General features: G+C 52.2%; 1 protein-coding gene across 1 annotated transcript in view; it reads right to left on the reverse strand.

Moving 5' to 3' along the window:
- Positions 1-5,004: 5,004 nt before the first annotated feature.
- Positions 5,005-27,414, reverse strand: part of UNC13A (unc-13 homolog A) — a 66,978-nt gene continuing 44,568 nt past the window's right edge. The window contains exons 28-42 of the mRNA XM_082453407.1: positions 26,703-26,799; positions 26,194-26,337; positions 25,135-25,218; positions 24,477-24,554; positions 24,133-24,221; positions 23,567-23,719; positions 22,454-22,577; positions 19,904-19,942; positions 18,746-18,775; positions 17,293-17,349; positions 16,831-16,911; positions 15,783-15,930; positions 11,627-11,719; positions 10,752-10,911; positions 5,005-9,035 (exon numbers count right to left, since the gene is read on the reverse strand). Of these exons, the coding sequence (XP_082309533.1) occupies positions 8,735-9,035; positions 10,752-10,911; positions 11,627-11,719; positions 15,783-15,930; positions 16,831-16,911; positions 17,293-17,349; positions 18,746-18,775; positions 19,904-19,942; positions 22,454-22,577; positions 23,567-23,719; positions 24,133-24,221; positions 24,477-24,554; positions 25,135-25,218; positions 26,194-26,337; positions 26,703-26,799 (1,678 nt within the window). The 3' untranslated portion in view covers positions 5,005-8,734. The remainder of the gene's footprint in view (positions 9,036-10,751; positions 10,912-11,626; positions 11,720-15,782; positions 15,931-16,830; positions 16,912-17,292; positions 17,350-18,745; positions 18,776-19,903; positions 19,943-22,453; positions 22,578-23,566; positions 23,720-24,132; positions 24,222-24,476; positions 24,555-25,134; positions 25,219-26,193; positions 26,338-26,702; positions 26,800-27,414) is intronic.

The raw sequence follows: 27,414 nt of genomic DNA on the forward strand, positions 1-27,414 counted from the left end.
ATCTTGGACCCTGAGGTGGAAGAAGCAAGATGGAAAGATGGTCCCATAGGGCCACGTCAGCCCTGGTAATACAATTTCACTGTGGCTCTCATTTTCACTCTCTGATTACCAGGAGAGGTGAGTGTCTTTCCATATTTTTATCAGCCATCAAGTTTTCCATTCAGGAAATGCCTATTCATGCTTTAGCCCAGTTTTCAACAGGATGTGATCTGCCCCTTATTGATTCAGAGTTCTTTACAGATACTATTCTTTTCTTGGTCACGTGTGTTGCAAATATCTTCTCCCAGTATTTGCCTTGTCGTTTCACTCTCTTCACAGTGTCTTTCGATGAACTGAAATTCTTCATTTTTATGGTGCTGAGTTGATCATCTTTTCCTGTATTTTCCTTTTATGCTTTTTGTGTCTTGTTTAAATTTTTTTCCTTGTGTCAAGGTCATGAAGCTATTCTCTTACATTGACTTCTAAAATCTTTATCGTTTTGCTTTTCACATTTAAATCTTTAATACGCCCAGAGTTGGGTTTTGTGTATAATTTCATGTTGGGTAGGCCAGGATCCTCAAATGCTTTACTTTTATTTTTTGACACAGAAACTCCATTTCTTTCTTTTCTTTTTCTTTTTTTTTTTTAATGAAAATCATCAGTGGAGCCCTTGTAAACCAGTAGCAGGATTATCCTTCCAATTTATTTCTGATGGGGGGTTATGCTCTATTGTCATTCAATTCCAGTGCATTTGTTCCAGCAGAAAAAGCAGGCCAAAATGCCGCAGGCTCAGAAACCAAAGTCCTGTAAGCCTCAGGGTTAGGGCAGGAATTTGAAATCAAGGGGAATGTGGCCATAGTTAGGGAACCCCCGAGATGGCCCCCAATCATCTCTGCCTGGTTTTCAAGCCCTTGTGTAATCTCCCCTTGACATGGGCTGGACTTTGTGATTCCCTTCTAACCAATAGATTGTGACAAAAGTAATGGGATGTCACTTTCAGGATTAGGTTACAAAGGACTGGGATTTCTCTCTCTCTCTCTCTCCGATGAAGCCAGCTGCCATGTTGTGAGCTGTCCTGTGCAGAGACCCACATGGCATTGTGTACTAAGCACTAGATCTTCATCAATATCATCACACACACTTCCCTGCTCCCTGTTCCCACCTCCCTGCCTCCCCCACTCCCCGAGGCAATCACTGCCCTTGGTTTTGTGTTTCTTTTTTTTCAATCCTTCATTTTTAAAAATTGCGTTAAAATACAAATAACCTAAAATTTACCATCTTAACCATTTTTAAGTGTACAGTTCAGTGGTATTAAATACATTCACAGTGTTGTGCCACCGTCACCACCATCCATCTCCATAACTCTTTTCACTTGTAAAACCGAAATTCTGTACTTGTTAAACACTATCTCCCCATTCTCCCCTCCCCCCAACCCCTGGAAACCACCATTATACTTTCTGTCTCTATGATTTTGATTACTCTTGAGTACCTCGTATGAGTGGAATCATATAGTATTTGTCTTTTTGTGTCTGGCTTATTTCACTCAGCATAATGTCCTCAAGGTTCATCCAGCTGTAGCATATTGCAGAATTTCTTTCCTTTTTAAGGCTGAATAATATTCCATTGACCACATTTTGCTTATCCATTCTTCTGATGATGGACACTTGGGTTTCTTCCATGTTTTAGCTATTGTGAATAACACTGCTATGAACATGGGTGTACAAATATCTTTTTGAGACCCTGCTTTCTATTCTTTTGGGCATATACCCAGAAGTGGAATTGCTGGATCATTCAGTAATTCTATTTCTAATTTTTTAAATTGAAGTATAGTTGATTTACAATGTTTCAGGTGTACAGAAAAAGTGATTCTGTTATATATATATATATTCTTTTTCAGATTCTTTTCAGTTATAGGTTATTACAAGATATTGAATACAGTTCCCTGTCTTATACAGTAGGTCCTTGTTGTTTATCTATTTTATATATAGTAGTGTGTATCTCTTAATTCCAAATTCCCAGTTTATCCCCCACCCCTTTCCCCTTTGGTAACCATAAGTTTGTCTTCTATGTCTGTGAGTCTATTTCTGTTTTGTAAATAAGTTCATTTGTGTCATATTATAGATTCCACATATAAGTGATATCATATGGTATTTGTCTTTCTACTTCTGACTTACGTCACTTAGTATGATAATCTCTAGGTCCATCCATGTTGCTGCAAATGGCATTATTTTATTCTTTTTATGGCTGAGTAATAGTCCATTGTATATATACACCACATCTTCTTTATCCATTCATCTGTTGATGGACATTTAAGTTGCTTCCATGTCTTACCTATTGTAAATAGTGTTGCTATGAACATTGGGGTGCATGTATCTTTTTGAATTAGGGTTTTTGTCTTTTCCAGATATATGCCCAGAAGTGGGATTGCATGATCATATGGTAACTCTATTTTTAATTTTTAAAGGAACCTCCATACTCTTCTCCATAGTGGCTGCACCAATTTACATTCCGTATTTTTAATCTTTTGAGGAACCACCATACTGTTTTCCACAGCAGCTATATCCTTTTACATTCCCACCTACAGTGCACAGAGGTTCCAATTTCACCACGTCTTTGTCAATGCTTGTTTTCTGTTTTGTTTTGTTTTTGTTTTTTGATAGTAGCCTGATGTGTATGAGGTAGAATCCTCAATTTTTTAACCATTAGTTTTATGCTTATTATTTTTTATTAATCACACAATTATCCTTAAACAAAATCTCTGTGGATGTATCTTGTATGTCTTTTGAGCTTTATAAACGTAGTGTAATGCTCTCTGAAGCCTTCTGGGACTTTTTTTTCACTCAGCATCACACTTCATTCATGTCATTTGTCAGAATGAAGAAGCTCACTTCCTAGAGAAGTAAGCCTGTCCCTCATCCATAGGTTTGGAGTCAACTGTGGGACTCAGTGCATCAGAGCAAGACGGTTTATTCCTCACAGGGCAGCAAGCAACATGAGCCTCAGTCCCCAAGCCCCATGGGTGACACGATGGACCCCACATGCTGAGGGACACAGGGTCAAGGGCTGAGCACCTTTTGTAGAAGGCAGCAAACAAGCCAGCTTCCCTCCATCAGGAATCAAACAGTTACTCAGAAGTTATGCTGTGGGGGGACTTCCCTGGCGGTCCAGTGGTTAAGACTCCGCGCTTCCACTTCGGGGGGCACGGGTTCGATCCCTGGTTGGGGAACTAAGATCCCGTATGCTGCACAGCGTGCGGCAAAAAAAAAAAAAAAAGTCATGCTGAGTAGCCTATGTGCTTAGCTACGGAAACTGCTTGGTCTTGGGAGAAGTACAGGTCTGCAGTCTGGCACAGTCAGCAAGAATGTGCAGGGAAGCTCAGGACCTGCAGGCTGCCCCTTCTGACGTCATGCAGGCACCTGTGGCTCATCCACTTCACACCTGCATCATATTCTCCCTTTGTGAAGATACCACGGCGCTGAGGCTGCTTCCAATCTTACCCCTGTGCAAGAGTCTCTTGAGGGCAGAGTTGCTGAGCTACGGGTTATCCCTGTGTTTGTTGTAGTTTTTTTTTTTTTTTTGGACGCACTGTGTGGCATGTGAGATCTTAGTTCCCCAACCAGAGATCGAATCCGTGCACCCTGAAGTGGAAGCGTGGAGTCTTAACCACTGGACCGCCAGGAAAGTCCCTTTCTTTTAGTCCTTGTGTCTCTTACTTGCAGCCAAATGCACTCATCAAACTCACTCCCAGTGATGGATCCCGTGGCCCCTGCCCTGGCCACTCAAATGTGGAAACAACTCCAGATCTTAGGAGGAAATCCTGTGCTGAATAAGATTCCGTTTCTGCTCCCTGGTGGGATGGGGGCTCAAAAGAGAAGTCAAATTCGGGTGTAGAAAAATGAAGCTTCCTTCTTTGAGCATCCAAGTTTATGAAATGAGATTCTCACCTGCTACAGCAAAAAACGAAACAGAAAACCTCCAAACATGGGGGTGTGGGTGGAATTTGAGTGTGTCCCTGGCATTTGTGTCCTAACTTGTTTGAGCTAAGAGCAACAGCTGCCCAGTGTCCTGGGTTCAGATCCTGGCTCTGCCCCTGGGACCTGTTTTCCTTCTCTGTAAAATGGGACCATGGTAGTTGTAATGAGTTGCGTTCGCGGGCGGGAAGTGTATTCAGCAGTGGCTGCTCATGGTAGATGCTACGTGATTTTTTTGCCAATAGGGGAGGGAAGGAGGCCACCATGCATCTGAGGCTGTGTGCTTTTTTTTTTAATGTCTGCTGTTAATAAAATATTTTTACAGAGACCAAAAATTCAGAATAGTGCAAAACATCTCACCATGCATTCATGACCACTTCTCGTTGATTTTCAACATTTGTTCCAAGTCACATATTTACAGAGAAATGGGGGCATCTGTGCAGATGCCGGACCAACGGGATGGAATTAAAACAGACAAACAGCGTCTTGAGTTCACATTTGCAATCACATGCTAAGAGAAGTGTGGAGGAAGAACCTCCCTGGACTGCGTGGCCGGGTTTGGGGGGGGTCTTAGGGGGCCGGGGCCAGGGCTGGGGTCTGAATCCCCCTGGCTGTGTGGCCGGGGATGCATAGGGACCCTCTGCCTGTGACCTGTGCCTGGAGAGAGCCACTGTGGCTGGGTGGGGGTCAGGGGGAAGATGGAGGGGGTCTTACCTAACACCATCAACTTGATTTGTCTCTTTAAAAAAAATAAAAGGCAAAGAGAAGAGCAACACGTATCAGTGAAAACGACTTTGGTCCTTGACAATACTTAGGAAAGGATGTTCAGGGGACAGCAGGGGTCATGATGTGGACCAGCCCCCCAGTGAGCTCCCCCATTCTCTGCCTGCACAGCAGAGTTGGGGCAACTCCAGGCTGTCTCCACGCTGCCTCGTGCCTCAGTGTTCCCACCTGTAAGATGGACAGCGCTGGGGGGGACAGAAAGGTCTCTGAGGTCGCAGCTGAGAGAGGTCCCAAGGATTTCTAGTTGGCTAATTTTTTTTTTTTTTTCATCTGTGATGGAGGCATGGTGAGGTTTCAGGCTGTGATGCCTGAGAATCAGGACTTGGGCACCTCCTCATTTTAGGTAAATCCTTCGAGGACAGACTGGTGAGAGCCAGAGAGAGCAGGGGGCCCTCTTCCTTCTAGAAACCTGTTTTTGCTTTTTCTCCCTTCTCTGTCTCTGCATCTCCCCATCTCTGAATCTCTCTCTCTCCATTTCAAAGTTCTGGCTGTCCCTATCTGGCGTGATCTTACCCTCTTGATTTTTTCCTTTGTTCTTCTGTCTGTCCCCCCTTCTCTCCTTCCCTCCCTGCTCTTCTTTGTGTCCTTACTCTGTCTCTGTCCCTTCTGAGGGGGGATTGGCTCTGTCCAAGATGTCCCTCAATGTTACATCCCCCCAATCCCAGTACAAGCCTACTTTATTATTTCCCTGATCCATGGAAATCTGGGGCGAGCTCCTGGCATGGAGTGAGGTCCAAATGCAACCCCAAGACCCCACCTGGGCCCAGAACCCCAGGAACCTCAGGTGAAGTGGTGAAAGCCCAAAGGTATCATCTAATGCTGAGTGGCCTTGGGGAAAGCCCTGTTCCTTGTTCCAATACAGGGACATCCTGATTTCAAGCACTTCCAGTCCCCTCTCGTCCTCTCTTCACCCTGTGCCCTGTGGCTCAGCCAGTCTGGCTGGAAGATCTCCTGAGTGCCCATATCTGTGTGGGAGGGGAAGGCTGGTATGGACAGACACACATGTGGATGCATGGGCACACACAGAACCCCCTGCCCGAGACATAATTCAACTAGGCATCCCCTCCCTGCCATCCCCCTGTGCCCAGAGAGCCTTTCACAGACACCCCTAGCCCCATGGCACCAGAGACAGAGGCTGGGGAAGGGACAGACAGAGGAGGAGGGACAGAGGCTGGGGAAGTCCTGAGGGGGATCAGAGAAGGTTTTCTACAGAAGGGAAAATTTGTGATGAGTTTCGAGGAATGAGTAGGAGTTCTCTGGGAGAAAGAAGAGGGAGAAAATTTCCAAAACAGTTCTAGCCTGGGAGTCAGAAAGTGTCATTCGACAAATACTCCCTGAGGCTTCCTCCATGTGCCTGGGCCAGTGCTGGGGAATCCTACACACACACACACACACACACACACACACACACAAACACACACGCTTTGATCAGAGAGCTTCCCAATGAATCTTTTGGGAAATACCTTGGCTCTCTCCGGCAGAAGCTCAGCTCCCTCTTTTCCTGCCAGTCATCCAAAAAATCTTTCAGAACCCACCCCAGATCACAGATTACCTCCCCTTTGGGTGTTGCTGGTGTTTTCAACTCCAAGTGAACTGCCCAGCCCACCTCCACCTCTTGGATGGTCTGAAGTTCAAATCTTCCTCTCAGTCCTTTTGACCAAGACTCCATGTTCTCCCCAAGCCACCTCCCAGCCTGTCCCTTGCCCCTGGCTGGGACCCACCTCCCCCACCATCCTGAATGAGAACTTTCGTCCTAATCTCTGGTTCAGAACCTTCAGTCACTTCAACCTGCCTGAATTTAGAGGAACGCAGAAATACTTCCAGGTAAATTAGAAAACAGTGTCGCTTCTTCCAGATTCTTGTTCACGGATGGGGAAACGATTATCATAAACATACAACACTCAGTTTGCACATGGCCTCCTTAGAGATGCTCAACCCCTCGGCAGTGCACAACTGGGACATCTGTACCCAGGGACCCTGGGGCTCATCTAAGGCAGAGTTTTAAATATATACTCCAAAGTCTTTCCAAAAATTAATTTCAGTGTCCTGAAAGCATTTTGTCCTCTCCCCCGCACCATCAGTCCATTCTTCATGACGTAGCCAGAGGGAGATTTCAAAACCTGAAATCAGACCCTCCTCAGCTTTAAAATCTCCTGGGTCCTTCTAAGCCTCTGAGGGTAAAATCAAAACTCCTCAGGGCAGCGTACAAGACCTGGTTTGATACCTTTGCAGGTGTCCCCAACCTCATCACCATCCCCCAGTACCCCACTCGCTGGCTCAGCTCTAGCCCCGCCGACCTGGCTATGCTTCAAGTCAGCCTACCTCCTAGCCTTTGCACCTGCTGTTCCTGCTGCCTGGAGCTCTTTTCTCTCCAATGGGCGGTTCCTTCCCACTTTTCACCTCCAGAGAGAGCCCTCCCTCACCTTCCCCATCTGATGTAGCCTCCACCACTCCAAGAGCCCAGCTAATCCTCATCTCATCCCTCTGTTTTAATTTCTCCCTAGCACAGCACAATCCTGTATTTATCATTCTGGCAGAAAAAAATCCCATGGCATACACACGCTGGTCCAAGGTGGAAAAGCAGATTCTGGGCAAAGATAAGCTGTGCCAACCTTTCCCAAAATGTTTCCCAAAATGCCTGCATGCGCTAAAATGGGGAAATTTGACTCTGGCCAAACTGCCCCAACATCCCTGCAGGAGGAAGAGTTTCAGGCAGCTAGAGGCCCCACCTGGGGTATCCTGTGACCTGTGTGTTTGAATGAATGAATGGGATTATGGGGAGGAAGCTCCCAGCAAGTTTGTATATTTACACACATACACACACACACACACACCCCTAGAGTTTCTGGTCTCTTTCTGTTCTTTCCTGACTGGAGCATTCTGGGGGACGAAGAAGGGGTTGGGTTAGGGGACTGGGTCCAGGGAATCCCAAATCTTCACTCTTTTTTGGCGGGAGATCAAGAGTTCTCAGGGTATCTCCCCCTGGGGTCCCACTGGAAAGGGCTGAGGGCAGGGGTTTTGCTTGGCAACCAGAGGTGGGAGGGGGCACTGGGGGCCTTGGCCCAGGACCCCCATCCCTTTAAGGGTTGGGGGAGGTCCCCTAAGGGGGGTTAGCAGCAATGGGGAGCTGTATCGGGTCATCCGATCTCAGTCCACCCTTCAATGGGGCACACAGGCCAAAGGGAGTGGGGAGAGGGTGTGGCACTGGGACCCTCGGCATTGTCTCAGGCAGCTCTCCGGGCCTCAGTTTTGTCGTCAAATGGGTGGGTTGAACTCTATGATATGAGGATTGGATATGTGGGGGGAAAAAGGGAGGCAAACCCCCATAGGGAAGTGGGGGCGGCGCGGGTGACCCAGAGCCGACCCCTTGGTCCCCAGGGTTTGGGCGCCCAAGGGCGCATGTGCTTTTGAAATTCCATCCTCCCCCCTTCCCTGTTTATTTTTTGCACAAACATCAAAAGGGACTCTGGTACACCCGGGGGCCCTCCAACCACCACCCTAGTCCCTCCAGGCCCCAGACCACCCTAGGGGGCGCTCCAGGAAGCCTTGCCCCTTGCCCAGGGCCCGCCCCTCGAGGGAGCTCAGAGTTCCATACTTGGCAAATTGATCTTGGGCCCCAGGGGTTGGGGACCCATCTTATGGCTTTGCCAGGGGGCAGGAGATAGAGCCTCCCGGTACCACAGCCCTGGGACCTGGCCTCCTTACTAGGGGGTGGGTTTTCCTCCCATCCCAGCTCGAAAGTCCCCCTAGACGCTGGGGGAGTGGCCTCAAGTAGGGGGACGTGGCTTCTTCCTTCCTCGCGCCCCACTGCGTGGCCTCCTGAGGGGGCGGGGCGTTGCCATTCACCTTTCCCCAGACGGGGAACTAAATCCAGGGCGCGGGGCAGCCCAACCTCAGCACAGAGCGCGGAGACTCGCCCTCTGGGAGGTCCCAGCGCGCGGACACCGCCCCACTCCGCGCGCTCTGCGCAGGCGCAGCGGTGCCTGTCTGCGTGCCCCGCGTTAGGGGGCAGGCGCGGCACCGCCCTCCTCAGCGGAGCGCGTGTCCGACTTAAGCTTGACGAACTCCTTGGCCACCTCATCGTTGCTGCGTTGCGACAGGATGCGCAGCACCGTGAGGCCCGTGTCGTCCATGTGGATGCGGCGTCCAAGCGGCAGCCAGCAGGCGGCGCTCCCGCGCTGGACCAGCTCGCGCAGCTGCAGCACGGCCAGCCCCACTGTGCGGTCCTCGCGCGCGAAGCAGTAGTCCTTGACGCACACCTGCAGCTCATAGCACTCCGGGCCTGCTTCCGCGCTCAGCGTGCTGTGGGAAGGCGGGGCGTGAGGACAGGTCCCGCCCACTGACCAGCCACGCCCCTACCGGTGAGCCTCACTTTTCCCCACTGCCCCCCCCCCGTCACGCCCACACCCGGGCATTCTGAGCTGGGGCATTCTGAGGTGGGCCACTCCCACACTGAGTGGCCTCCTATTTTCAAAACCTGCCACTTAGGCCGGGCCCCACCCCTGACCCAGATGTCCGGCCCCATAGCCCCGCGCTGGGACACGCCCACATCAGCTGACAACTTCCATCCCCAGCACTGTCCCTGCCAAGTCTCTCCTCCTTCCCTCACCCAAGGACGCCCCCATCAAACTACTCCCAGCCTCCAGCCAAGGCACATCCCCACCCCCAAGAGACCCTTCCTCCAGACTCCTCTGGCTAGGCCATGCTCCCACCCCGTGATACCAGCACCCACACTCTCAGCCAGCTGAGCTGCTGCCTCCACCACCCTACCCCAGATATGACACCAAGAAGCCCCTTTACCAGGCTCCCATCTGAACCCAAGTTCTCCCCTTGACGTGACCCCTCCCCCCTGCTCCCTAGCCTACCCTTCTTACACCCAAGATGCCTCTCCATGTAACCCTGCCAAGATGTCTCACCATGAGTGACTACCCACTCCAGCACTCCTCCCCCTCCCCCAGGCTACGAAGTCCCCAGTGCCGCTGGGTCCTGACCTGATGCTGGCTAGTCAAGAACTCGTTTCTTTCAGGCTACACGCACACCGATCCCTTGCGTCTCCTTCCCAGGCTACATTCCTAGCCCTCAACTAGTTTGGCCCACCCCAGGAGACATCTGCCCCCTCCTAGGCGGTGCTCTTGCTCCCAACTATTGCTTCAGGTGACCTACTTCTCCAAAGTCTTCTGACCAAGAGCTCTCCCCTCACAGGACTGGCCAGGCTCCTGTCCCTCAGGGGCCCCCACTTCCCCCCAGCCCTGATGCCCCCTTACCCCACTGTACTCTGTCCCCCAAGAACACCCCCCAATGTTACCCTGCCCCAGTGAGGCTCACACCTGATCCAAAGATCCGCCGACCCTCACCCCCACCCCCAGATAACCCCTCTGTACACCTTGATCCGACTTGTTTATGTTCCCCATAAATCATTTGCTCCTCTAGACCCTGATGCCCCTGACCTAGGAAGCCCCACCTAGATGTGACCACAGCCCTGCCCATATGACACATATCCGCATGACCTGGACCAAGCCACACTCCACTCTTGTCCCCCAGAGCAGACTCCTCCAGATGACCTGCCCCAATAGCCCTGACAGAGTTCATTTGCTGACTCGAGCAGGTCCATGCCTATGCCCCTCAGCCCCTCACCCACAAGCCTCTCGCCCCGTCATGACCAACCACGCCTCTTAAACAGACCAGAATCTCCAGCCCCAGAAATGCCCCTGCCCAACATGCTCCTTCTGGCCAGACTCCTCCCCTTCATGAGCCCTCATCATGCGGTTATATCACACTCACTGCCCTCTGGGACCTGTCTGCCCCCCAAGGTGGTCACCTCCATCCTGGTGTCCCCTCACTGATGTCACTCCTGCACTAAGGTGCCTCCTTTCCCAGCATACCCGCCTAGGATGTGATCCCTCCTGTTCCTGTCCCTAGGTACCACTGGCCCACCAGACATCCCTCCTGCCTGGTGGGCCCTGAGGTTCAGATAGCAGATGTCCCCTTGCCATTCTCCCCAAAGCATCCCAGACTTACAACTGGAAGCTCTCATTGTACTTTGGGGCCCAGCTGTTGTTCTTGGATTTGGTCGCAAACTTGCGTTTCTTGTCACTGAGCTGGGGCCCGATGATGTTGACCTCGATGAATGGCCGGAAAATGCCAGAAGTCTGCCACTTGAGGTCATTGGCAGCCACCACTGTTGGGGGAATTAGAAGGTAAGATTGGTTAGGGTCCCCCAGTACACAGTTGTGGTTTTCAAAGCCTGTCTGAAAGACTACATTTCCCAGAATGCTTCTGAAGCCACGCGTGGCCATATGACTAACTTCCAGCCAATGAGATGTAAGAGGAAGTGATGCGTACAGCTTTCAGGTTGTGGCTTAAAAGGCAGGGAGAATGCCCTAAACTTTCTCCTTCTCCTAGCTGCAAGGTGGGATGCTGATGGGGGCTGAGTTCTTTGGGACCCTACAGAGGAAGAAAGCACATTACGGATAAAAGTACAACAAAAGATGTCAGGGGCCTGGATCCCCAACACTGTGAAGCCTCTACATCAATTCTGGGCTGACTGTCCTCGGAGTTACCTCAGAGAAAGCTTTATTCCACCTATCTTGTTTAAGCCACCGTTATTTTAGGCCTTGTCTAAGACAGCCCAATCTGTGTTCTAATTAGAAAATAAAAGCCAACAAAAGGAAAGCGGAGCTGAGAGATCAAGTGGAATGAGTTCTGTAACACTCTTTGTACCTCTTCATCCAGCTATGCCTGAAGGTGGTGACTTCTGGAATTTTCAGTTTTATAAAAACATTTTTTTTAATGAAAAAAATTTCTTCCTTATGCCAGTTTTGAGTTTGGTTTTCTGTCTTAGAACCTAGTGCATCCTGGCTGAGGCACTCTCCCTCCCACCTCAGGTTACTCACCTTTCACTGTGACCTTGTGTTCCCCAGTTCCTGGATGAGTGAAGAGCTCTACATGGACGGAGACTTCACCCACAGGGTCTTCCACACCTGAGCCTGGGCGGGGCAGGGGAGGATGATTGGCATGAGCTTCATTCTTTCCCACCCACCAGAAAGGACCTGGACTGCCTCCCACCCACCATGTGCTGGCGGCACCAGGTCATCAGCCGTGACAGGGTGGCACTGAGGGTGGGCTGGGAAGATGGGTGTTCTTAGGGAGGCCAAGAATCCTGGGTTCTAGCCTTTCACTGCCTCACTGTGTGATCTCAGGCAGATCTCTTAACTTCTCTGAGCCTAATGTCCTTTTTCTCATTCCCTGTCATTAAACTCAGCCTTCATCTTTCACACCATCTTGGCAGCATCTGATACCCTGGCTTTCTGTGCCTCAGTTTCTCCTCTTGGCTGCAACAAGGCCACACTCTTCAGGTTCTCATCCTACAGATTAGTCACTCCTTCTCACCCTCTTTTGCCATTTCCTCCTCCTCTGTTGATCTTCAAACTGTTGGGGCGCCCGGTGCCTTAGTCCTCAACCCCTTTTTTGTTTTCATTTCCTCCCTAAGTACTGGTACAGTGGAAAATCCTGTCAGCTCTGCCTTCAAAATACATCCAGAATTTGGCCCATCTCCTTGGCCTCCATCCTGGTCCAGCCCCCATCAACCTTCTGGCTCCATCTCACACTTCAGGTATGGCTAAATGAACCATGGCTGCCCAGTCAGAGCATTCCCTGGCCATGGCTGCAGTGACTGGCTCAGGAATGGTCATGTGACCCAAGATAGGCCAATAGGAGTTGTCCCTGGGCCAACTAGGCCAACCTGGAATATTGCAGTGGCCTCCTCCCTGTCTCCCTGCACCCTCCTCTCAGCTTCTTTCCATACACCAGCCAGAGAAATCCTAACTCAGATCATGTCCCTTCTCTGCTCAAAATCCTCCCATGGCTCCCATCTCACTCTGAAATAACCAAAGTCCTTTTGTGACCTGCAGTGTCACTCCTGATTTGTGTCACTATTACCTCTCCTGCCTCACCTCCTTCTACTCTTACCCTTGCCACATCGGCTCCAGCCTCGCAGGCTTCCTCACTACTCCTCCAACACACTGTGATAACATGACCCAGAATCCTCAGCTCTCCTGAAGTGACAGCTTGTAGAGAAATCTTTCATATTCCCTGCCATTCCTTTTCCAATAGACCATCTCAAGTTTCCATTGAGAAATGTCCCTACCTCACCTCAGACCTTGTGACTCCATCTCACACTTCAGGTAAGGCTAAACGAACCACGGCTGCCCAATCAGAACATTCCCCAGCCATAGCTGCAGTGATTGGCTCAGGGATGGTCATGTGACCCAAGCTGGGCCAATAGAAATTGGCCCTGAGACTTTTGCTGTAACTCTTAGGAAAGAGTCTCTCTCTGGTTAGGCTGGCAAGGCTGACTCTACCCAATGAGGGGAGAGTCCACCCCACAGAGGTCTAAACAGAGACCAATGACCAATGGCAGTGTTGGAGACTCTAGATCCAGCTATTACTGATGCCAAATCAATTCCTAATCCTTCAGTTACAGGTTCACAAATTCTCTAGTCTGCCTGAGTCAGGATAAGGTGCGCTTCAGTTTCTGGCCACCACAAGCATCCTGATTGATTAGTTCTGATGGGGATCATTGAAGGAGCAGTTTAAAAGCTTCTTTGCCCATTCCTCCCTCTGTGACTCTTGGGAAGGGCATCCTGTGGGGCCTGGGGACCTGTGACCATCAGCACCCCCACCAGTCCCCTCCCCTGCCCCTCAGGAAGCTCCCCACACCTGGAGCACCCCATGCATGGGGGGAGGAACTGGGGGAAAGGCAGGGGTGGGTGAGGGGAAGGAGAACGGGTCAGTCCAAGGTTGACCGGGTTACCTGTCTCTGGGCGGAAAGTGACCGAGGCTCAGGGGGCAGAGGGGCCTGAAGACCCTGCACACCCTCATCTTCGCTGCCCACCCCAGGCTGCCTTCCTTGTCATCTCAGGCTCCCACCCCTCTTCCCCCAACCAGTCACATGCTCAGCCTCACCCGCCACCCCCAGGCTGATGCTTCACAGCAAGCTCAATCCGGGCCAGACTGAGGGGTGCCAGGGGAGAGTCGGACAGTGGTGGGTGGGGTGAGGGGTCAGATCATGGCCAAAGCTAGTAAGAAGGGGGAGGGGGGCAGTGCTGGGCACCCCCATCCCGTGGTTTGCTGGCTCCAAGGGGAAGGGTCTTTCGCGGGCTTCTCTGTGCTTTCCCCAACCCCATCCCCACTCCCCAAGTCCCGGACACCCCCTACAGGGGAAGGTTCCTTGGGCAAAGGGCTTAATCTCCTCTGAGACTCAGCTTCCTCATCTATGGAATGATGGATGCCCTGTGGAGCGACCAGGAGGAATGTTTTTGAGAATCCCTGAGAAATGCTTGGCACAAGGGCTGACCCAGAGTTAGAGCCTAAAAAATGTTGGTTTTCTATGCTCGGAAAAGTGACATCAATAATAATAATAATTATTATCATAATAATCATATAAACAATAATAATAAAACAACTAACAATTGTTACCCCCCAGTACACGTCAGGAACTTTCCTGTCAGGAAAGTCTCAGGGCTAAATTTAATTCATCTAATCCTAAAAATAATCCTATGAATTAGGGTCCTTGACTGTTCCCATTTTACAGATGAGAAACCTGAGGCTCAGGGAGGCAGCCTGTTGCCAGAGGCGCCCAGCCAGGGAGTGGCAGAGCTGTAATCTGAGCCCGCTCTTAACTAGGCAGGCGCCTGTCTGGGGGGGACCCGGGATCTGGTTTAAGAGAAGCACCTAGGGAGAAACGGATTCCGACTCGAATCCCTTCTCCTTCCCCATGTGGAACCAGCAAGCCGTCCTTCCCCCTTGTCCGCCTCAGCCCCCTCGCAGCCAGTCGGGTCTGGGCGGGGCCCCGTAGGCCTGGGAGACGGAAGGACGGGCCTTTTACTAGCCGGGCCGGGAGGGGCGCAGGCACCGGGCACCGGGCGCGGGTGGGCGGCGGAAGCACGTACCCTTCTCAGGATAAATGTCTTCACTAAGGGTAAACCTAGTCCCTTTTCCACCATGGACTAATCACGGTGGGGAGGTGGAGAAAGGAGGGAAGGGAGGAGTGGTGGGGGGAAGAGACGAGCGAGCGAGAGGCGAGGATGGAGGGCGAGTGTGCGTGACGGGGAGCAGGGGAGGCGCGGAGAGGGGGCGGCGAGTGAGAGGGAGGAGAAACAAGAGAGAGAGAAACGTCAGCTGCAGACGGACAGACAGACAGCCTCCTGCTCCGGGGGGACACCAGGGACACTAAAAGCAGCAGCGTGGGCTGGGCACGAAGCCGAGGGCCCTAGGCCCTGGGCTGACTCGGGGGGAAGGGGGCCGCTTGCGGCCACAGGGTTTAGCTCCCCTCACCCCGGCCTCCTCTTCCACTGCCGGAACTAAACCTGGGTCAGCGGCCAAACTTCTCTCCCTTGTCTGCACTCTTAGGGCCAATTTTGAAAAGGGTGGTCCCCAGGGAGGGGAACTAGGACCCTGGAGTTCTGCCCCCCAGCCCCAGCTGCTGTGTGCGAACTCAGAGAGGGACAGGAGACAGAGGCAAGAGAAGAGAGAGGGAAAGAGAGAATTTGAGAAATGAGAACTCCCTCTCCGTCCGCCCCCTCCAGGTCGGGGTCCCTCCCATCTCTGGGGCTGTCATTCCTTAGCCCCTGACAGTACAGAGGTCCCTCCCTGGGGTACTTTCAACCATTCCCCCAGAGGTCCCTCCCCGGGAGCTGCCAATCATTCCTTGGCTGCATGACGTCAGAGGTCCCGCCCCTGCCAGAGCTGTCAATCACTCCCTAGTCCTGGCCGTCAGAGATCCCGCCCCACAGCTTTCAATCACATCCTGACCCTATGACGTCATGGATTTTCCCAGGAGAGATCATCCCCTCCTGGCCCAATGACGTCATAGGTTCCGCCCCTACGAGCTGTAGATCGCTCATTGGCCTGGTGACACCATGGAGCTCAGGTGCGCCCCCGAGCTGTTAATTCGGCCCGGACCCATGACATCACAGAGGAGGTGAGTCAAAGGGGCTCGGCTGCCCCTGCAGGCGGGAATTGTCATCGCGTTAACCAGTGGCTCCTTACCCTGCGCCGACTGCGTCTGCACGAATGTCTTGATGAGCAGGTCGGTGGCCTGTGTGTAGAGGGACAGGGCGTAGCGCAGGGACTGCAGGTCTGGACTCTTCTCCAGGAAGGTTTTCTTGAGGCCCACGCCACCCGCATGGAAGTATTGCTGTGGGGAACAGGGTGCAGAGAGGTAAGGCTGGCGGGACCCCCTACCCGCGCATCGGGCTGGGCAGCCCCAACTCCCCCTCCCCCACTCCGCTGCCCTCTGCTGTGATACGCCATGACAGGGCAGATCTTCAGAACACCCAGGTCCTGCTATTCCCCCACCTCCACCCCTGCCCCAAACGCGCCTGTGGGCTCCCACCACCCTCAGAATAACACCCATGCCCTGCACCCCTCCCAGCCTTCTTTCCAAAAGTCTTCCCTAGAACATACCTGCCTCAGAGCCTTTGCACTTACTATGCTCACTGGCAGGAAGGCCCTCCCAGCCCCACCCCCACTCCCTATTTTGCCATGGCTGGCTCCCTGTCTTTCTTTGATTAAGGTTTCAAGGAGTTTTCCTTAACCACCCCAACTTAATGTGTTGCCAACCCTGTTGTGCTGTAATTCTCCATTTCAACAAAACATTTCCTTCAGAGTAGTTTTCACGCTTTTTATTTCATGGAAACCACGGCCCCTTTCATGTCTCCATGTTTTTGCATGGACTGGTTCCCTGCCTAGAATGCTGTTGCTTTGCTTTGTGAATTTCTATGCATTCCTCAAACCCCACCACCTCCCACATGCCTTCTAATCCAGAAAGCCCTTACTGCCCCCTCCCTGGGCTCTCCCATCTTTTCTTCTACCCTGTCCTAACCCCACAGGGCTGGGGATGTCTACATCCAGCTGACATCCAGCCTGGGGCTCCTCAAGTCCCTGCCATCAGCCAGCCTGGAGCTGACATAGAAGGGTCATCAGGGAGTGTTTATAAATGGAATGAATTAAGGTGGGTTTGAGCCTAGGTCCATGTCCACACCAGCCACACCCTCTGCCTGCCCCATCTGGGATGGGCAGGGGTGTGGCCTCTCACCTTGATAGTGTCCAGGGCCAGCTCAACAACTGCACACTGCTTCGGGGTCAAGCTCTTGGCTTCTTCTCGTACCATGTGGTCCTGGATGGATGGAGAGAGTGTCCAGGTGGGCAGAGCAAATTCTGCCTTGGGGATCTGCCTATGGGTCTCATTCTTGCTAAACTCTGAGGAGTTGGATGGTGGGTCTGTCTTTTCATCATTGTGTTCCCAGTGCCTAGCATGTGGCTGGCACACAGCAGGTGCTCAATAAATATTTGTCAAATAAATTATTTGTATTCTTGATCAAGCTGTGTCTGAAGGTGAACCTTGCACCTCTTTTCAATACACTGAGCAAATACATTGTGATTAAGCCAGTCTGAGTAGGGTCTCTGTCCTTTGAGCCTGCAAAGCACGCCACTATTCTGGGACCTCTTCCCTAAGAAGCCTCCCACCCCAATCTCCTGCCCCCACCCCTGGCCTCACCTTGAGTTTAGATAGCTGACCCAGCTCCTTGGCTGCATTGAAGATCATCTGGGTTCCCTGTAGGTAACAACAGACATAACCCGGGTGAGGGTGGGGGGTCCTTCTGCCCAGTGCCCAAGCCGCCACTGACACCCCAGCCCTGGACGCCATCTTGGTTATTGTCCAAAGGCTCTGGGCAGGGCAATGGTTGTGTCCTGGGGACAGAGGTCTGGAGCCCCCCAGGAAGTACTGAGAAGGAGATGGTGACCTTGTCTCCAGAAATCTCAGTCCCGTGGGGTGCTACCCATCCTGCCACCTCCACCATGACCCCAGGTTTGTGGGACAGAGAAGAAAACAGAGAGCAGGCTGTGATGGTGTTTGCGGGTATGGGTGGGGCTTCCCAGCCCCAAGTCATGGAGCCTTGAGAAAACTATGGGATGGGCTCTGTGTAGTGAAAGCCACTACCCACCATGGGCCCATTCCCTCTGTAGAAGAATTTCCCCGGTAATCTGGGGGGCCTGTTAATCTGACCTTTTAAAGGAAGAATCCTTCCCCTTAACACACACCTCAGTACCCCGCCCCCACTCCTCCCCAAAACAGACATCAGCAATATGACATCCTGGTTATGGCTCCGATGAACCGGGTGGGCATGGGTTCAAATCCCAGCTCTGCTATGTGGCCCTGGGCAAGTCATTTAACCTCTCTGACCCCCAGTTTTCCCATCTTGATGGGGGAAATCATATCCCAGCTTAGCTGGGACTAATCGTGTCTTTATTCAGTGTTCACGGTTCTTATCACTTGGTTTCGAGGTCACGGGCAGTGTTAGGGGAGACGGGGTCATGGCCTGGAAGCTGCATGTCCTGCCTCCTCCATCACTATGTTGGGTGACCTGAGGCATGTCCTTGGCCCTTTCTGGGCCTCAGTTTCCTCCCCTGGCTAATAGGGGCACCTACACTAGCTTAGGGGATAACAGCTGTGGGGGGAGCTGAGTATCAGTGAAGTTATGAGTCCTGAATTACTGGGTCCTGGGGAGGTATGGGGGTCCTAGGCAGGGCTAGACAGGGAGGAGGGCCATTTACAGCTGGGATGTCTGGAATCACGTTGATGCTTTTCCAAGCTGGCCAGTGGGATCTGGTCACCCTGCCACTACTGGTATTATTATTAACATCCTGGCTGTCGCTACTCTTCTTATTCCTTGTCTGTGATTCCCCAAGGCTGTCACAAGGCACAGTCACTCGGGAGCCCAGCCTGGGCCTTGGTTTCCCCTGCAGCACCCTCCTCCCCACCTGCCACCCTCCCCGCGCCACCCCTCACGAACAAGCCAGACAGACAAAGGAAGAAGAGACCAACAGACAGGGTCACGGTACACCCCCAGATGGCACGGATCACAGAGGTGGAAGAAGGTACGGGGTGGGGTGGGGAGTAGGTAGGGGTTGGGGTGGGAGCCAGACAGACAGGGAGAGGCTGGTCTTACATCTGAGTGGCTTGGCAATTTCACCCTGCCCTGTGGAGAGAATCAGGCGAAGGTCAGAGTTCGGGTGGCTGCTAAGAGGATACTCAGTGGGACTTCCCTGCCCCCCTCAAAGCACAGCCCACGAGCTCCCTCCCAGGTTCTGGGTCTTATGCTGGACCCCCTCCCCAGCTAGGCACCTTCCCTTGTCCTCTGGTGGGGACCTGGGGCCAGACTCTGGACTGTCAGGAGGCTAGAATCAGTCCATCACCTGGGGACAGGTGCCCAATCCCACAGTCAGCCTGCCCCAAGATGGGGTGCCTTGGGGAGGGGAAGGAAGAGAAGGCTCAGAATCTCTCCTCCCCCAACTCCCAAGACCTTACCCCAGCAGGCCTGACTCTAAAAGAAGCGTACTAACAGGTATCACCAGTTCACTCAACACATAGACACACACCCAGGCACATCCATGGGTGTGCAGAAAGTTTATGCACACACAAACCCCCAGATCAACATACGAAGACACACACATGTGCAGAAGAATTCACAAGCTAAAATACACACATGCACTACTAAACACTTGCACACACGTGCACAATTACACACATAAACCCACACACTCTCCACCCTCCCAGGGATGTATGTACATGTATATGGAGCCTGACATATTGCATGTACTCCCCAAAGGGCTGGATGAGTTAGTTGGGAAGTCCTACCACCCATGTTCATGAAGTGGAGACCCCACTTGTATGCACACAGGCATGATAGCTCCTTTATGACTGCACAGTAAGGGCAACTATTCACGTGTTGCCACGGCTCCTATCTCCTTATAACGAACACCCATTAGAATAAACAAAACAAAACAAAACATGTCTCAGTACAGGGCAGTTGTCCAGTGTCTGGGCCCTTCCTGAAGCCACAGAATTTCAGCTGAGGCCAGGGCTGGGATAAGCCCTTTGGGTATTGTCATGAGAGGGCAGGAGCTGTTTGCGCACCAACACGCACACACACTCTAAGCCAGTCACTTTGTCTCTGACTTCTGGTTTTGTGGGACTTCGTTAGGATACCCTCCTCCTACCCATGACCCCCAGCTGGCCTTTCTGCCCATGCAAATGGACACACACATACACACACACACCCAGACACCAGAGCTTGGGACCTCAGTGCAGACGAGGCCCTCATTACCTTTTCTAATCCCTTGCCATGTTTTCTCAAGAGGTTGCCCTGCAGAGACAATGTCACAAGGTGATCAACCTAGCAAGCTGTGTGGGCTGGGAATCCAGAGTGATAACACATACTCATGGGGACAGGAAGTAAAGGGCATCTGCACTGCACAGAGGGCTGGTAACAGGGTTGCTGGGGGGATTGTGTGTGTACCTTAATGACTGACTCTTAAAAAGGGCAAGAGAGTCAGAGAGACAGGAAAGAGAAAGAGCCAGAGAGAGAGAAGTTGCTGCCAAAATATAATCCATTTACATTTACTGTATATATGAGGCTCTTGGTTCTTGAGTCAACAGGAAAGCAAATAGGCTCCATATTCAGACAGACCTGAATTTGAATCCTGATTCTGGCATATATTTACTATATGGCTTTGAGCAAGTGACTCTCTGAGCCTCAGCTTTCCTCATCTGCAAAATGGGAATAATAATATCCATCTCACTCAAAGGGTTGTCATGAAGGTGAGCTGAAACAACAGCTATGAGGTCTGGAATACAGGAAATCCTCAATAAATGTGAATTCCCTTAGCTGTCTACCCACAAATGCATTGTCTGTAGTTGGGTACGCTGCCACCATGTAATTACAGCCAAAGACCCACACTGCAGCCACAAGAAGTGAGATGAGCACTAGCAAACTTTTGACAAGGTGAAATCTTGTAACAGCCTTGTCTTGCCTACAAAAGAGGACTCTAAAGTGGTTTTAACTGATCTCTGCCCTCCTATGTGTCTACATACTACCACCACCACCAATAATATTAGTTCTAATTTAGTGAGCATTGCCTCAGTCTGTCACTGAGTCGAGCACCTTAATGCATCATCCTATTTGGTTCTCACAACAACACTCAGAGAGCTGCTACAGTTAACCTCTTTTTCCAGACAAGGAAATGGAGGTTGGGAGGTGAAGTGACTTCCCAAGGTCACAGAGAGAATGGCTGGGCTGAGATTTGATGCCAAGTCTGCCTGACACCAAGGAGTCACAACATCGTCCCCCACCTGGGTGCCTGGGTGTGTGTCTGGGATTCTTGTGTGTTAGTATGTGTGGTGGAAGGAGGGTGAGCAGGGATGGTGGTGGGGTCTGCACTGATCAGCTATACAGACCGGGGTGGTGAGGACCTGTATTTTGGACGGCTACTAACAGTTCAGAGCTGAAAAGAGAGGTCAGAGGAGTTCCATTGACTTTGAACTTCCTTCTAGCTTCGGGGACCCATATATCCTGGTGGTGTCTGAGCATGGGAGTAAGGGCGAATTCTAACTAAAGGATGTGGGCAGATGTGAAGGTACTGGCCCGGGTTTTGGGAGGCGGGAGGCCCCTCCTTCGTACTTATAATTGGGGGTGGGCGTGGCCTCCCTCCCTCCCAGCCCCGCCCCTCCCCATGCCCCGCCCCAGACAGACACAGGCACATCTAGGCGGGAGGTGGGACAGTGGATGGGGGGCCAGTGGGTGAGGAGGGGGCGCTGGGTGGGGGGGTGCAGCCACGCGGTGGGCCGAGTCCAGACACAGAGCGGATGGACAGACAGACGGACAGAGGGGCCTCTACTTACGATCATCTGTCAGCCGTGATGGGGGCAGGGCGGTGGGGGAGGGGGGAATAAGTCACCATGAGTCTCCAGGGAGGCCAGGGAAGGGGAGGAGAAGGCACCGAGGGACGGACCCGGACTCCGTGCCCCAGCCCAGCCCAGCAGCCCGGAGGAGGCGGGCAGGCAGCGCGGCGCCTCCCCCATCATTGCCTCTAGGCGGAGCCCCGCCCCCCCACCTCCCCCAAGCCTCTCTCATCCACCCAGGAATGTCCTCCCATTATGTACTGTGCCATCAACCGCGTGCCATCACTGTCCTCAGGCCACCGACACCTCCCCGCTGGGACCCACGCCCAGCCACACCCCTCTGAAGATGTCGCCGCCCCCCCCGCCCCCCCTCCCCCCGCCAACCCTGCAGATCGCGTCTCTGGGCTGTTCCCAGAAGAGTCCCAGCGGCCCGGTCCTGGTCTCTGGATGACCGCTGACCTCTGCTTGACCTCTACGAACTCGGGTGCTCTCCATAACCTCTGGTTGACTTCCTGGAGCTCCCTGTTCCGTTGGTCTCTGATCCTTGAAATCTGGGTATCTCCTCTCCTTGTCTCTTGATTGACCTCCAAAGCCCCCTGATGAACCCACTGGCCCCTATAACCTGTGTAACCCATGGATGGCCTTGATCCCCAAGCTGACCTCTCTGTTTTCTGGGTGATCTCTGACCTTTGAATAATCTCTTGACCCACATGTGACCCCTGTGTCCCCTAGACATCTCTTTACTTGACCTTTAAATGACCCCTGAATGACCTCTTTGATGCTTTGATGACTTTTGACCCATGTGTGACCTCTCTGATTTTTGAATGGCCCCACTGACCTCCGGTGGCTTCTATATCCTCAGATGGCCCTTGTGCCTGGATGACCTCTAATCCCCCAATGCTTTTGATTCCAAGCTCTCTGGGCTCCCAAAGAGGAGGAAGCCCAGGTGTCCCCTCTGGCCCCCTGTGGGCCTCACCGTCTGGTCAGTGAGGGGTGGCAGGACGATGGTCTTCTCCATGGTGTTCATGACCAGCTTCCATAACTCCTTCAGCACCCGCTTCAGCACCGTCTTCTCACAGATTTTGGCAAAGAGAGTCAGGCTGGGGGCAAGGGACAGGGCTGAGAGAGTGCCCAGATGGACCTAACCTGAGCAGCCCCTTCCCCTCAATACATGGGCAAGGTGGGAAGGCATTCCATGGACACGCAAGAGGGCACAGAGCCTGTACAGGGACCCCTGGGTGGTCTAATGGGGCTATGATGCATGACGTATGGGGAGAAGAGTCAAAGGTGGTTGGACAGGTGAGCAGGGGCTAGACTTGGAAGGGGCCTCAAAGTCTAGGAGGAAGGCCTGGGCCTTAGTATGAGGGCACTGGGGAGAGTGTTTAAGAGAGAAGAGACACAGCCAGACTTTCCTGTTTGAAAGAACATAGTGGGGGATGATCTGGAATAGGAAGGTTGGAGACCAGGGACTATGAGGGGGCTGAGGCCATGCTCAGAAGGGAGAGGAAGGGAATGAAAGGGAAAACAACAGAATTCATGATTGACTGTATGGGATTGAGAGAGGGCAATCCACCATGATCCTTCCAACAACTGACCCACCCATCCACCAAACCATCCTACCTGCAACCTTCTTTAATTCTTCCTCCATCACTTTTCCCTACCTTCCTTCTTTCCTTTCTTCTGTCCTCCCACCCAGACATCCATCCACCCATCCTCCAGTTATTCATCCATCCAAATATTTACCCAACTCTCCATCCATCCATTCATCTACCCAACCATCCTTTTACCCATATACCCTCCATCTAGGTTTCTAAGCATTTATCTTCTAATCTACACATCCATCTGCCCACCCATCCCTCATATCATTTACCATCCATTCATCCATACAAATACTTACCCACCAATCCTTCCAATCATTAACCCACCCATTTTTCCATCCCTTCATGCCTCCACTCACCCACCCGTCCAAACCATTCAACCACCACCCAGCAAACATGCCCTGAGTGTCCTTTCCAGGCCAGCCCCCAGGTTTCTGAGGCCCGACCCCGGAGCCCTCCCTGGTGGACTCAGTCCACCTAGCCTGGCTCACTTGCTGTCCAGCAGGTCCATGATGGGTTGCAGTACATTGTCAGCATCCTGGGCCACGCTGCTGCAGGCACTGGCTGGCACATTGCCTGTGCCTTTCACCTGGCTAAGGATGTCACCCATCTGCTTGACACAATCTTCAATGTGTGGCTGGAAGCTGGGAACACAGAGAGGAGGGGCTCAGATCAGACTCTCCTGGCCTCTGGAAGAAAGGCAGGATGAGGCTGATCTGTGGATGGCATATAACAGCCAGGGTGGGATTTAATAGCAGAAATGGACATCAGACTAAGATATTTACCTGTGTTGTTTATTTCATCACACAGTCCTACTCAGGTACTATTTTTATCATCATCCCCACTTTACAGATGGGTAAACTAAGATTCAGAGAGGTTAAGCAACTCACCCAAGGCCACACAGCTAGTAAGCAGTGAAGCCTGCATTGAACTTGACTTCATCTAACTCCTAGCCTGAGATCTTCGCCACTACATTTGCTGAGTCTCCAGATGCCGCAGGCTCAGAGGTCTGAGAGCTGCCCCTCCCTTCTGTTCCCAGCCCTGGAGATGCCCCCACCTGGTAGCAAACACCCGGCTGAGCTCATCCAAGACGTTGTTGAGTTTCACCTGTAGCTCCTTCAAGATGTCACTGGCCTCAGCATCCAGCTGAGGAGGAAGAAGGGACATCAGGTCAGGTTTATAGGGCATCCACACGGATGGGGCATTTTCCCATCCAACCCAGGGAAAGGGATCCAATCCAGGGAAAGGGATACCAAGGGGCTGGAGAGGAAACTGAGGCCCAGACAGTTAAGCCGCTTGCTTGGGTTTGACGGAGTAGCTGAAGTGGAATTCATCAGGTACAAGCTCTGGGGCCTGCAGGGACACGGGGATGATGGTGACCCCACGGGGGCCCTGCCTCACCTCCTTTCCTCCCATGGCTTCGAACATCTTCTCTAGCTGAACTCGCAGCTGCTGAGTGTTGTTCATGAGGATGCAGGGCTGGGGATGGGAACAGAGCAGGGAGTCAGTGCTCAGGACCCCTCCCCGGAGCCTCCCCTCCCCCGCACTGCCAGGGACCTCAGATGGTTACAGGGTCTGGGTCTGGAGGAAGCTGGGGTCCCATAGGGTCATCTGAGAATGGAAGACAGCATTTGGGATCAGATTTCTGGGAGTGTTGGGGGGGGTGTCTCTGGGGACCAACAGGGGGAAGGAGGACTCTCCCCCAGTGGGCTGAACCTCGTGGGTCCAGGAGAGGGGCTGGACCTCTGGGAGTAGCAGGAAGGGGAGTTCTTGTCACATACCAGTATTCTTCTACATGAGCTCAAAACTTTGTAAGCTCAAAGTTTTGAGCTTATACCCTGAAGCATACACCCTGAAGGGTTCATTCACAACAACCAGACAATGACATGAGGGCACATCCCCTCACCTCCAGATACCCCCAGACTCACATAGTCTGACACAAAGACACACACAGTTGGAGACACATGCAGACACAGGTATCAGAGCCCAGGGAAGGATGGATCTCTGGGGGTATGGAATGGGGTTAAGGGGAAACAGGACAGGGATCCCCGCAGGTCACCACTTTCTCCTTCTCCTTGGAGCAGTAGGAGGCGAAGTCCTTGGAGATGATGTCCGCATACTGGAGGAGCACATTACTGATGGTCTGGGGGGGACACAGAGGGTGGGTGAGACAAGGGGCTGGGCTTGGATGGGCCCATTAAGAGCCACTAGTGAGATCAGGGATGAACCCGAACTCCTACTAGCACCTAAGATGGACCACTGGGCTGGGTGAATTCTCCACCCAGGATGACCATCATGGCCAAAGGGAGACACCACCAGATGAAGATGATTATTTTACACAGACCCAGCTCTTTTTAAAGCTGGGTTCAAGAGCAACCAACAATCACATTAACCCAGCCCCAAACACAAGCATAACTCAGTCCCAAATGGAATCCCAATTCCTATCTGCAGTCCTCAACTTCACTCCAGGTTACAGTCAATCCATCTGAACCTCAACCCCAGGCCAATGGTCCCAACCTTCAAACTCGCCCCAACACTCACCCGCATTCTCCATAAATCCTAACATTCACTCCAACCTCAATGCCCAATAGAATCTCAGTCCTAATAGTAACCCTAAAACTAACCCCAACCTCAACCCCACCTCTAACCCTGACCCCAGCTCCAAATTCAACTCCAGCTTTAACCACAACCCTGACCTCAATCCCAACCTCAAACTCAACCTCAGCCCAAACCCTGATCCCAACTTCAACTCCAATCCCAATGATATCACCGGCCCTAACCTCAACCCAAACCTCAACCTCAAATCCCAACCTCAAACACAACCTCAGCCCAAACCCTGATCCCAACTTCAACTCCAATCCCAATGACATCACCAGCCCTTACCTCAACCCAAACCTCAACCTCAAACTTCAGCCACAACTCCAATCACTATGGCATGACCAACTCCAACACTGACCTCAACCCCTACCTTAATACCAGTGATAGCACCAACTCCAACCTTGACCTCAGTCCCAACCTCAGTATCAACCCTGACTCTGACCTCAATCCTAACCTCAACTCCAACCCCAACTTTGACCCTATTCCATCCCCCACCTGGACCCCATCCATGCTCCCGAACCTTGGCAAAGCGTCTCATGTAGTGCCCCACGATCTGGGGGTCAGGACACTCAAGTTTCTTGATGATCTCAAAGCTCTGATTGAGCTGGGAGAAGACATCCACCACGGAGCAGGAGAACAGGGCATGCTCTGAAGTCTGTTGGAACTGCATTGGGAGGAGGACAGGAGGGAGGAGAGAGGTCAGAGCCAGACAGTTCCCAGAGCCCAACCCTCTTGCTCTCCACAGAGAGAGCCAGAATGCCCTGGGATGATAGTGAGATGGACAGTGTGCAAGGTGAACTTAGAGGCGGACACGGGGGGAGGGGTCGGGCTTGATAAACCATCATTCATTTGTTGGATGAACAAAAGACCGTCAACACTGTGAACAAGACAAAGATGGCTGGCACCTTTCAGAGACTGGCCTCATCCCAAGGGCATTTTTTTGCCCCCAAATTGGATCCCAGTGGACCCCAGAAGTAGTGAGGCCACTGTGAGCAGACCGGGACCTTGGTGGTGGATCAACCTTCTTACCCCGTCCTTCTTGTCTCGCTCCAGGGCTCCATGCAAGAAATCCCGGGACACTTCCTCATTCTCGTCCAGCCACTGGATGACGAAGGGCTCAAACCACCTGGAATGGCGAGACGGGATGGGGCCCTGCCGTCTCTTGTCCCCCTAACCCTCTGCTCAAACTCACACTATGGCCTGGGTGGCCACTCCCCAGCTCCCCTCCTGCACGAGACCTTAGCTGCTTCATCCTTGAAATGAAGGATGTGACTATTGTCAGAGCAAGGCCCAGACATGTGGAAATCCTGGTGGATAAACTGCCCCTGGGCAAGTGGGTTTATTCTCTGAGATCCTGATACAGCACACAGTAGGTCCTTGGTAAATGGTGACCATCATCCCACTCTCCAATAAAGCCCTGAGAGTCAGACATCCCAAGTTTGAATCCCGGCTCCATCACTAATTAGACATCGCCTTGGGCAAATCCTTCAGCATTTTATCCTCTATTTCCTAATCCACAAAGTGGGAATGACAACACTCCCATCTCGTTGAATTGGTGAAAGGATTAAATGAGAAAAGACAAGTGGGACTGCTCAGCTCGGTTCCTGATACTTGTGATCATTCATTGTCTGGCTATAGGAGTCCATAGTCCAATGACTGAGAATGGAGAACACTGGGTTTGTACCCCACCTGTGCCCCTGATGCCCAGGGAACTCTGAGGAGGTCAACCCTCCCACTCTGG

The sequence above is a fragment of the Balaenoptera physalus genome (genome assembly GCF_965194825.1).
Source record: "Balaenoptera physalus genome assembly, chromosome: 3".
Taxonomy (NCBI): Eukaryota; Metazoa; Chordata; class Mammalia; order Artiodactyla; family Balaenopteridae; genus Balaenoptera; species Balaenoptera physalus.